At 42.0% G+C, this 12,485-nt stretch overlaps 1 protein-coding gene across 6 annotated transcripts in view; it reads left to right on the top strand.

Moving 5' to 3' along the window:
• SBF2 (SET binding factor 2) overlaps positions 1 to 12,485 on the top strand; it is a 382,686-nt gene that overhangs the window by 226,580 nt on the left and 143,621 nt on the right. For all 6 annotated transcript variants that reach the window (XM_059708873.1, XM_059708876.1, XM_059708875.1 and 3 more), the window contains 3 exons: positions 1,284 to 1,488; positions 3,729 to 3,838; positions 7,362 to 7,511. In XM_059708873.1, coding sequence (XP_059564856.1) covers positions 1,284 to 1,488; positions 3,729 to 3,838; positions 7,362 to 7,511 — 465 coding nt within the window. The remainder of the gene's footprint in view (positions 1 to 1,283; positions 1,489 to 3,728; positions 3,839 to 7,361; positions 7,512 to 12,485) is intronic.

The following is a 12,485-nucleotide window of genomic DNA, read 5'->3' as shown; positions in this document are numbered from 1 at the left end:
TAGATGGAGAGGATAAAAAAAGTTTTTTTAATTGACTGAAAAGTCTGCCCTTGTGGAGCTTCATGTTACTGAGAGAAGGATAGACAGTCAAGTTAAATAAGATTTAGAGTATGTGAGAAGGTGGTTAGGTGCTAAGGAGGAAAATATAATAAGGGGCTAGGGTGTGTGTTGGGGAGATAAAGTTACATAGGGTGGCCAAGAAAGGTGGCATTTGAGGAAAGAAATGCAGAAAGGGAGAGAGGGTTCAGTACATCGGTGGGGGAACAGGCATTCCGAAGAGGTGGGAGTTAAATGCAAAGGCCTTGGGTCAGGATCAAGAAGGCCTGAATGTCAAGCAGAATGAAGGAAGAGACAGTAGTAGGACATGGTCGCATAGAAAAGTCAGATCTTGTGGGGCCTTGTAAATTATTGTGGAAACTTTGGGTTTTACTCTGAGTTAGATAAAGAGCTGTTTGATCGAACAGAGTGGTTGGTGGTGATTTAACTTTGGTTCATTCTGCCTGTGGTGTTAAGAATGGAGCAGCCGAGGGAGCAATGGTGGGAGCAGGGAGGCCCGTGAGGAGACGTGGTCCTGTAGTAGAGGAGAGATGTTGGCTTGACCCAAGGTGTTGGAAAGTGGTCAGATTTAGACATGCTTTAAAGGCAGCGTCCAGAGGTTTGCAGAGGAATGGATAATTGGGTGTTACAGAAAGGCATTAAGGTGACTCAGCTTTTCACCTGAGTAATTGGAAAAATAAACATGCCATATACGGAAGAGGTTAGACTGCAGAAAACAGATTTGGAAAGGTGGAGATTAAGTGCTCCATTTTGGACATATAAGATGATATTTAAATCCAGATGGAAATACTTATATTGAATATATGGGCATGGAGTTCAAGAGAAAGCTCAGGTGGAGATAAAAATCTGTGAGTTCTTGGTGTTTTTGTGGTTTAAAGATATGAAGCTGGAAATTATCACCAAGGAAGTAAGTATAAATAGAAGAGAAGCCCAAGGTCTGAGCCCTGGGATAGTCACGTAGTTAAGAGATTAGGGAGATAAAAAATAAAGACATAGCAAGAAGACCTAGAAATCAAGTGAAAACGTGTTCATGAAAGGGGAAGGGGGGGGGGCAGCTGTTTCTGATGCTGCTGAAGTAAGACTCTGGGGCTCTGTTCTATGGCATGTATCTGAGTGTACAGGTACTCATCTGACTGCAGCTTGTTCCCTCTCAGCTCCCACTCCCTTCCTGACAGTCTGCCATTATTTTAACTTCTGCGTAATCGTACCTGTGTTTGATATTGCAGGAGAACCCAAACCCTCATATGGCATTTCAGAAAGTTCCACGCCCCACAGAAGGATCCCACTTGCGAGTTCATATTCTTCCTTTCCCAAAGATTAATGAAACCCGGGTACAGGAATTGATACAGGAGAATCTTGCTAAGAACCAGAATGCACCTCCTGCTTCACGAGTGGACAAGAAGTGTGTTGTGCCAGCAGGTCCACCTGTTGGTATGTATTTCTCTGTGTGTTTAAAAGTAACTTCTTATCAAGACAGAAGACACAAAAACTCAAGTAACCGGAATCAGAGCATTCCCAACATCCAGAAGTATTGTTCCATTCACTGCCTCTCACAAAGGGTAGCCATTCATCTAACTGCCACTACTATAGAATCCTTTTTTAAAATAGCTGTGTCAAGATATAATTCACATACATAAAACTCACCCATTTAACGTGTACAGTTTAGTGGCTTTTAGTATATTCACAGAGTCATACAACCATTTTCTCTAACTTCAGAACATTTTCATTATCTCAAATAGATGTACCCATGCCCATTAGCAGGGTATAATTTTCCCCTAAAAATCACTCTTTCCCTAGCTTTAGGCAATAATCTACTTCCTGTCTTTATAGATTTGCCTATTCTGGACATTTTATATAAATGGAGTTCTATAACGTGATCTTTTTTGTTACTGGCTTCTTTCATTTATCATAATATTTTCAGTTTATCCACATCACATGTGTCAGTACTTCACTGTTTTTATGGCTGAATATTATTCCATTCTATGGCTATACAGATGCTCCTGGACTTACAAATGGGATTACATCCTGAAAAATCTATCTTAAGTTTAAAATATCATAAGCTAAAAATGCCTTTAAGCCCTGACCAGTGTGGCTCAGTTGGTTGGGTGTTATTCCATACACTGAAAGGTTGCCAGTTCAATTCCTAGTCAGGGCACATGCCTGGTTGTGGACTTGATCTCTGAGACGTGATGTTCAGGAGGCAGCCTGTTGATGTTTCACTCTCACATTGACATTTCTCTCTCTCCCTCTCCCTCTCCCTCTCCCTCTCCCTCTCCCTCTCCCTCTCCCTCTCCCTTTCCCTCTCCCTCTCCCTCTCCCTCTCCCTTTCCTTCTCCCTCTCCCTTTTTCTCTTCCTTTCCTTCTCCCTCTTCCTCTCCTTGCCTCTCTTTCTCTCTAAAAAATCAATAAAAAATCTTTTTTAAAAATGCATTTAATACCCCTAGCCTATTGACCATCATATTAACCTAGCCTACCTTAAACATGCTGAGAAACACAGCATCCAAAAACCACTGGCAACAGAGTACCCTGTAGAGTATTGGTTGTTTACCCTCATGATCACTGTGGCTCACTGCCACTACCCAGCATTGGGAGAGAGTATCCTACCACACATAGCTAGCTTAGGAAAGATAAAAATTCAGAATTTGAAGTACAGTTTCTACTGAATGCTCACTGCTTTTGCACCATCATCAAGTTGAAAACCATAACTTGAACCATTGTCCTAAGTTGAGGACCATCTGTATGTCACATTTTGTTATTCATTCATCAGTTGATGGATATTTGATTATTTCTCCTTTTGCTACTATTAGTAATGCTGCTGTGAGCATTCATGTGTATGTTTTTGTGTGGACATATCTCTTCAGTTCTCTTAGGTATATACCTAGGTGTGGAATTGTTTCATATAAGTCTGTGTTCAACGTTTTGAAGAACTGCCAGATTGTGTTCCAAAACAGCTGTCCTATTTAACATTCCCACCAGCAATGTATGGGTGTTCCAGTTTCTCCACATTCGCTAATGATGCAGAGCATCTTTTCATTTGCTTATTGGCCATTATTATATCTTCTCTGGACAAATGTCTGTTCAGATCCTTGGCCCATTTTTTAATTGGGCTATTTGTCTTTTTATTACTGAGTTAAGTGTTCTCTGTATATTCTTTATACAAGTCCTTTATCAGATACATGATTTGCAAATATTCTTTCCCATTCTGAGAATCTAATTTTGAGGGGCATGTGGTTTTTCTTTGGTAATATCATAGAAATATCAACTCTTTTTTTCATTAGTAATTCTCTTACAGTAGCTATTTTTGTCATGATCTTGTATCCCAAACACATATCAGTTTGTTTACAATTAAAGTTAAAATAGATGTTTACTTTTGCTTACTGTGATTTTTACTATGAAATATTAATTGATTTGCATGAGTTAAGTGTATCATTGGAATCTTTCCTGTGAAATTATCCTTAATAAGCCATTGACTAGCCTGACACTTTAAAACGTGAAAATATAATCAAAATAATGAAATGGAATACCTTCAATGCCATGTAACAAGGGAAACAAATAATTCTAAGTGTCAATCATGAAAACAGTCATATAAGCTTAAACCAGTACTCTTCCCCTTGCTTTTGTAATTGCCAGGGGAGTTTAATTTACTTGTTTTCTTTATATTCCTTTACTAGTTTCGATAATGGATAAGGTGAAAACAGTTTTCAACAGTGCACAGAGATTGGAAGTTGTTAGAAACTGCATCTCATTCATATTTGAAAATAAAACATTGGAGACTGAAAAGGTAATAAAATGCTATCTTTGCCACGTGTAATTCATCATTTCCCTTTCAGATTTACATGTTTAACTTGCTAACTGACCTCTCTAATTTCAACCTTTTTCTTTATCAAGTGTTTTGATGAACAATGTCTAGGACACCCGTGGGCAAACTACAGCCCGCGGGCCGGATCCGGCCCCTTTGAAATGAATAAAACTAAAAATAAAAAAAAAGACCGTACCCTTTTATGTAATGATGTTTACTTTGAATTTATATTAGTTCACACAAACACTCCATCCATGCTTTTGTTCCGGCCCTCTGGTCCAGTTCAAGAACCCATTGTGGCCCTCGAGTCAGAAAGTTTGCCCACCCCTGGAGACTGTAAAATCTTAGCCAAGCCTAATTACATGGCTACCAGACAAATATTGAAAGTCATTGTTTCCCTCAAACTTTTAACATTGTTCACTAAGTCCTATTTTGGCATATTACCTAGGAACTTAACATTTTAATTTTTCAGTTACAGTTCACACACAATATTACATTAGTTTCAGGTGTAAAACATAGTGATTAGACATTTCTGTAACTTACAAAGTGATTACCCTGATAAGTCTGTTATCCATCTGACACCATACATGATTAACATTTTAAATATAATTATATTTCTGGCAAAGAATCCGGTTGGATAAGTGGTATTCAACTTAAATGTGCCTCGTTAAAGCAGATTTTCTTGCCTTCTTTAATAAAACACGCTAAACATAATGTAACCTTTTCTTAGTGATTCATCATAGTTCTGAACATCTGTTACAAAGGGCTAGTAAAGCAGGTAAGGTTTTGACCGTTACAACAAATGACCCCACGCCTCTTTCTGTGTTTTTTTTTTAATTAAATCTTTATTGTTCAGATTATTACATTTGTTCCTCTTTCCCCCCCCCATAACTCCCCTCCTCCCAGTTCCTGCCCCACCCTCTGTCCTCACTCCCCACCCACTGTCCTCATCCATAGGTGCACGATTTTTGTCCAGTCTCTTCCCGAATCTCCCACACCCCTTTCCCCCCCAAGAATAGTCAGTCCATTCCTTTTCTATGTCCCTGATTCTATTATGATCACCAGATTATTTATTCACTTGATTCTTAGATTCACTTGTTGATAGATGCATGTTTGTTGTTCATAATTTGTATCTTTACCTTTTTCTTCTTCTTCCTCTTCTTAAAGGATACCTTTCAGCATTTCATATAATCCTGGTTTGGTGGTGATGAACTCCTTTAGCTTTTCCTTATCTGTGAAGCTCTTTATCTGACCTTCCGTTCTGAATGATAGCTTTGCTGGATAAAGTAATCTTGGTTGTAGATTCTTGGTATTCATCACTTTGAATATTTCTTGCCATTCCCTTCTGGCCTGCAAAGTTTCTGTTGAGAAATCCGCTGACAGTCGTATGGGTATTCCCTTGTAGGTAACTGAGTTTCTTTCTCTAGCTGCTTTTAAGATTCTCTCTTTGTCTTTTGCTCTTGGCATTTTAATTATGATGTGTCTTGGTGTGGTCCTCTTTGGATTCCTTTTGTTTGGGATTCTCTGCGCTTCCTGGACCTGTAAGTCTATTTCTTTCACCGGGTGGGGGAAGTTTTCTGTCATTATTTCTTCAAATAGGTTTTCAATATCTTGCTCTCTCTCATCTTCTGGCACCCCTATAATTCTGATGTTGGTACGCTTGAAGCTGTCCCAGAGGCTCCTTACACTATCTTCGTATTTTCGGACTCTTTTTTCATTTTGCTTTTCCAGTTGGGTGTTTTTTGCTTCTTCGCATTTCAAATCTTTGACTTGATTCTTGCGCTCCTCTGGTCTGCTGTTGGGAGTCTGTATAATATTCGTTGTTTCAGTCCATGTATGCTTAATTTCTAGTTGGTTCTTTATCACAACATGGAGGGTCTCATTAGATTTCTTGAGGATCTCACTACATTTATTGGCGGCTTCTAGACAGTTCTTAAGAGACCTTAAAAGTGTGGTTCTGAACTCAATATCCTCCATTGACAGTTTTGTCTTGTTTCTTTGTCTCCACATTTTTTATGCTTTCTTGGTGCACCCCCTAGTGGTCTTTGTGCGCAGTCTTGTTGTAGTTAAGCCTTGATTTTTGTCGGCAATACTGGGGGTGATTTGACCTCCAGGCTAACTGGCTATGAGAGTCCGCTGTGTCTGCAGTGGGAGAGCTTCTGTGCTGGATCTCTAGGGCAGTGCTAATCTAGCGTTTGCCTGAGGCTATCCGGCAAATGGCTCTGCGCAGGGCTTGGGCGGGGCAGGTCCCCAGGGATCTACAGGGCGGGCCGGAGCGAGCAGTTATGGCTGCTCTCAGTTCCATCCCTAGGGGCTCTGCCTCACAGAGTCCCAGCAACTGCTGCAAACCTCGGAGAGAAAGCTGCCTTCAAGTTCCGACCGAAGCCAGACAGTCCCGCTTCTCCTGTTTGAGTCTGGGTCCCTAGAGACTCGCCTGGATCTGGAGCTCAGAATCTGAAACTCCCTCCCGAATGAAAACAACAACCGCGCCCTCCGCCTCCAGCCCGCTCCGCGGACACTCCGCACCTTAGTATTTCACTTCAGCACTGGGCCTCCTCTGAGTCTGGATATGATATTCTCTTTCCTCCTAGTTGTAGAATTTCCACTCAGCCAGCCTTCCTGTGGTTCTGGATGATGTCCGTTCCGTCTTTTAGTTGTTTTTTGAAGTGGTTGTTCGAGGCAGCAATCTCTGGCGTTAACCTATGCCGCCATCTTGGTTTCTCCAGCCATTATCTCTTTCTGTTTTGAGGTTGTTTAGTTTCCCCTTTTTCCTATGGCTGAAGTGTTAGACTTTCTTTTATTCTCTTGCTTCCAGCTGTCCCATCCTGTTTCTTATACCTGCCTCTAAAAATCCCATGCCCTCCTACTCTCAGGCTTCTTCCCTTCTTATTTGCTCCTTTATTCATAAAGCTATTCTTATTTTATGTAAAGCATATTTACTAGGCTTTGCATGGTGAACTGGCAGAGGCATTCTAATGAGTAGTGAAATGATGATTTTTAATGAATAAACCTAAAGATATCTATTTGTTGCTCTGAGTCTTTTCTCTTTTTTTTTTTATTATGATGTTGTATTGAGAAGAGATTGTAGAATTTTCCAGTCATAAATTAAAACTAGTGATTAAATTGCTGCCCAGTTTAAAAGTAGAAAATCACCTGTATTTCTTGTCATTTTAATTTTTCTTTTTATTCTTGCTATGGAGACATGGCCGGTTATTGAAAGAAGTGATCTGGTGACTAGAGTTTTGATGAGTTTTTTTAAGTGTAGTTCATGTTTGTGTTGTAATTACACATAAACTAATTCTGTTTATTTTTCATGCTTATACATAAAAATAACTAAAAATCCTGTATTTTATAGTTGTCCTCAGTAGTGAAGCTGCTCTTTTCCAGGAGTTTAATTTCTGATAACTGTTAAAGTGTCTTACAGGATGCACTTGAACTTTCAGTGAGATTACAATTTATTTTCCCAGCGGTGCCTGTCGTTCACGTCTGCCTCTCTTGTCCTCAGACCCTTCCTGCCGCATTGAGAGCCCTTAAAGGAAAGGCAGCAAGACAGTGTCTCACTGACGAGCTGGGTTTGCACGTCCAGCAAAACCGGGCAATACTAGACCATCAGCAGTTTGACTACATAATAAGGATGATGAACTGTACTCTGCAGGTAACTTTCAGTCTTTTCAGATTATTTTTCTTACTTGTGAATACTTTTCTTTTTCCCAGAAATTCAGTAATTGCCGATAGATCAAGTCTTGAGCCTTCCACAGCTTATAGGATAAAGAGCCAATATCCATCCCATTTCTGACAGAAACTCTCATTTATTACTTGGCATAAATATTGAGAGTCTTTTATTCTTTGTTTTCTCTTAAAAAACAAAAACAAAAAACAAAACACTAGGTTATCTTATTGGTTTTATAAGCAAGCTTTCTGAAACCAAACAGCCATCTTGAAAATATTTGGTTATATTTTACTTGATGTGTATATTCATGCCCTTTTTAGACAGTTTTCAATTATACTATTAAAGCAGAGGGCAATGAATAGTCAATAATCCAAATGATAAATGAATTAGTTAAGTATTTACTAAGTACTTTGTGTGTGTGAAGCACAAAAATGTATTTCTAGTTGGCTTCAAAAGATGTGTATGAATTTACAGAGATAAACTTTCCACAAAATCATGAAGACATAATTAGCAGGAGCAAATAATCTGGTTTCCCCATCCTGACTTGCTTGTTAGATAGTCTGTGACATTGGCATCATATTCTTTGCAAGTGATGCAAAACCCTCTCAAACTTTTTCCACAAGCAGGAAAAATGTAATAAATGTAATTAAATATTAAGATTTTAAAGACTAGCTGTGGGACTCAAGAGAATCTAAACAAAATGCATGTTAAATTCTGGAAAGTGATAATTGCAGGGCATAATTAATAATAAAATTAAGTATATTAATTAATGGATGAAAGAAGACCTAAAAAATGGAAAGATACATTATGTACATAGACTGGAAGATTCAATATTATAAAATTATAACAATCAGTTTTTCTCAAAAGAAGAGTCACTGCAGTTCCCATCAAAATCCCAACTGGAGCTCATCCACCTTGGCTCAGTGGTTGAGCATTGACCTGTGAAGCTGGAGGTCAGGGTTTGATTCCCAATCAGGGCACATCTCCAGGTTGCAAACTCCGTCCCCAGTGAGGGGCATGCAGGAGGCAGCCGATCAGTGATTTTCTTTCATCATTGATGTTTCTATCTGTCTCTCCTTCTCCCTTCCTCTCTGAAATCAATAAAAATATATTAAAAAGAGAAAAATCCCAACCTAAGAGCAAAACCCTAAGAATTACCAATACACTCCTAATAGAACAACAAAGTGTGGCAAAATGTCAAACTTTTAGAAACAGATGCAAACTTTTAGCTATAAGATGAGCGAGGCCTGAGAATCTATAAAATATGCTGATTGTAGTTGATAACACTGCATTATATAATTGAAATTTTCTAAGAGAAGAGAACTTAAATATTTGCACCCCCCCAAAAAAATAAATGTCTGAGGTGATAGATGTGTTAATTAACTCAGTTGTGGGAATCCTTTCAGGATGTATACATGTAGCAAATCACCATGATCAACACCTTAAATATCTTACCATTTTATTTGTCAAGTATACCTTAATAAAACTTTTTAATTTTTTTAATTAGCTTAAGATTGTAGTAATTAAGACAGTGTGTGTGGTACTGGACAATCATAAATGAATTGACCAATAGAACAGAACATAGAATTCATAAACAGATGTACATGTATATAGAAACATGATTAATGAGAAAGTTGACATTTCACATTAGTGGCAAAATGAAAAATTCAGTAAATAATGCCAGAACAATTAAGTGACCATGTACTCATAATATATGACGTATATAAAAAATTTACAGATACCTCACACTATACACTAAAGTCAGTTTCATGTCTATTAAAGACTTACATATGAAAGCCAACCTATACAATTTTCTTTTCTTTTTTTTTAAATATATTTTATTGATTTTTTACAGAGAGGAAGGGAGAGAGATAGAGAGTCAGAAACATCGATGAGAGAGAAACATCGATCAGCCGCCTCCCGCACATCCCCCACTGGGGATGTGCCCGCAACCCAGGCACATGTCCCCGACCGGAATCAAACCCGGGACCCCTCAGTCCACAGGCCGACGCTCTATCCACTGAGCCAAACCGGTTTCGACCAACCTATACAATTTTCAAACAGAATAAAGTAGATCTCTTTATGACTTTGGGGTGGGGAGATATTTCTCAAGTCACAAATAGTGTTGATCTTAAAAGATTAATAAATGTGACTGTATTAAAATAAAGAACTTTTGTTCATTAAAAAATATCATAAAGAGCCCAGTTGGTGTGGCTTAGTGGTTGAACATCAACCTATGAACCAGGAGGTTATAGTTCTTTTCTTGGTCAGGGCACATGCCTGGGTGTGGGCTCGATACCTAGTGTGGGGTGTGCAGGCGGCAGCCAATCAAAGATTCTTTTTCATCATGATGTTTTGATCTCCCTCTCCTTCCTTTCTGAAATCAATAAAAGTATATTTTTTTAAACACCAGAAAGAGAGTGAAAATGCAAATCTCAGAGTGAGAGATGTTTGCACAGCATGTGTCAACGGGTTAGTACCGAGATCATTAAAAATATTCACAAATCAATAGGACATAGACAATTCACATTCTAAATGGGCGAAATCTAAAGAAGTATTTCAGAGAAAAGGAAACCTATTTGGATGATGTGTATAAAAAAAATTATCTTAAAAAAAGAAAAGGTGATCTAGGTCAATAATTGGAAAAATGTAAATTAAAACCACAATGTGATAGCCTTTTATAAACTATTTTGTAATAATTTAAAAATCTAATAATATCAAGTATTAATGGAACAAATGGAACATGTAAACTCTGTTGGTTAGAGTGTAAAGTGCTATAATCACTTTAGAAAATGTAATCCTCCTATCTAATAAAAGAGAAACATGGTAATTAGCGTACAACCGCTACCCTTCCCATTGGCTAATCAGGGCAATATGCAAATTAACTGCCAGCCAAGATGGCGGCCGGCAGCCAGGCAGCTTAAAGCGAACATGAGGCTTGCTTGCTTCAGTGATGGAGGACTCCAACGTTCCCCACCTGCCGCTGCAGGCCTCGGAGCTGCAACTCTAAGCAACTATGTTACAAATATAGAAGCTAAACAAAAGCCCAGAAACCTGCTTTCAGCAGCGGAGGCCTCAGAGCTGGAGACAAGCCTCAGAGCTAAAGCTGGCACAGAATAAAAAGAAAAAAAGGAGCGGTTGGGAGCTTCAGTCACCCGCCAGCCTGAAAACAGCCCTCAGCCCCTCACCCAGACTGGCCAGGCACCCCAGTGGGGACCACCACCCTGAAGGGTGTGTGACCAGCTGCAAACAGTCCTCAGCCCCTCACCCAGGCTGGCCAGGCACCCCAGTGGGGACCCCCACCCTGAAGGGTGTGTGGCCAGCTGCAAACAGCCATCATCCCCTCACCCAGGCTGGCCAGGCACCCCAGTGGGAACCTCCACCCTGATCCGGGACACCCTTCAGGACAAACCAGCCGGCCCCTACCCGTGCACCAGGCCTCTATCCTATAGAGTAAAAGGGTAATATGCCTCCCAGCCCCGGGATCAGCGGAGCCGTGAGGCCTCCCGGCACCGGGATCAACGTGACAGGGGGCAGCACCCAAACCCCCTGATCGCCCTGCGGCTCTGTGTGTGACAGGGGGCGGGGCCACAACCTCCCTATCGGCCCTGCTCTGTTCATGACAGGCGAAGGCGCCCCAACCCCCTGATCAGCCCTGCTCTGTGCCTGATGGGGGGAGCTCCCCAACCCCCTGATCGCCCTGCGGCTCTGTGTGTGACAGGGTACAGCGCCCCAAACCACCCCCCCCCCCCCACGGGCCCTGCTCTGTGTGTGACAGGGTAGAGCCATAACCTCCCCATCAGCCCTGCCCTGAGTGTGACAGTGGCGGCGCCCCAACCCCCTGATCGGCCCTGCTCTGTGGGTGATAGAGGGTGACACCCCAACCGCCCTCCACGGGCCCTGCTCTGTGTGTGACAGGGTAGAGCCATAACCTCCCCATTGGCCCTGCCCTGAGTGTGACAGTGGCGGCGCCCCAACCCCCTGATCGGCCCTGCTCTGTGGGTGATAGAGGGTGATGCCCCAACCGCCCCCCACGGGCCCTGCTCTGTGTGTGACGGGGTAGAGCCATAACCTCCCCATCGGCCCTGCACCGAGTGTGACAGGGTGCGGCGCCACAACCCCCTGATCTGCCCTGCTCTGTGCGTGACAGGGGGGAGCTCCCCAACCCCCTATGGGCCCTGCTCTGTGCGTGACAGGGGGGAGCTCCCCAACCCCCTGATCGACCCTGCTCTGTGCGTGACAGGGTACGGAGCCCCAACCCCCCTGATGGGCCCTGCTCTGTGAGTGACAGGGGGGAGCTCCCCCACCCCTGGATTGGCCCTGCTCTGTGCGAGACAGGGTGGTGCCGCAACCTGCCCATTGACCCTGCCTTGAGTGTGACAGGGGGCGGTGCCCCAACCCCCCAATCGGCCCTACCCTGATCGTGACTGAGGGTGGCATCACAACCTCCCAATCTCCCTGCTCTGTGCATGACAGGGGTGGCGGCCCAACTCCCCAATCAGCCCTGTTCCGAGCCCGACCAGGGACTGCACCTAGGGATTGGGCCTGCCCTCTGCCACCCGGGAGCGGGCCTAAGCCAGCAGGTCGTTATCTCCCGAGGGGTCCCAGACTGCGAGAGGGCACAGGCCGGGCTGAGGGACCCCCCCCCTGCCCCCCTGAGTGCACAAATTTTTGTGCACCAGGCCTCTAGTAAGATATAAGATAACAAGAAACAAGGTAGTTTGCCATTTTCCTATGAAGCTGAATATGAATATATTCTGTGATCCACTGTGATTCCACTTGTAGAGGAGCTCTTCCCCACATACACTAAGACACATGCACAAAATCATTTATTTTTGGATACAACTCAGATCCCAACCAGCAGTAGAATAGATAAATAAATTATGGTATCTTGTTATATTAGAATATTATTTAACTATGAAAATGAATGAATTATACCTACAAGATACAATGTGTGTG

The sequence above is a fragment of the Myotis daubentonii genome, chromosome 9 (genome assembly GCF_963259705.1).
Source record: "Myotis daubentonii chromosome 9, mMyoDau2.1, whole genome shotgun sequence".
In the NCBI taxonomy this organism is placed as follows: domain Eukaryota; kingdom Metazoa; phylum Chordata; class Mammalia; order Chiroptera; family Vespertilionidae; genus Myotis; species Myotis daubentonii.
Note: the sequence above shows the minus strand (reverse complement) of the source record. Positions and strands in the feature narration are given on the sequence as shown.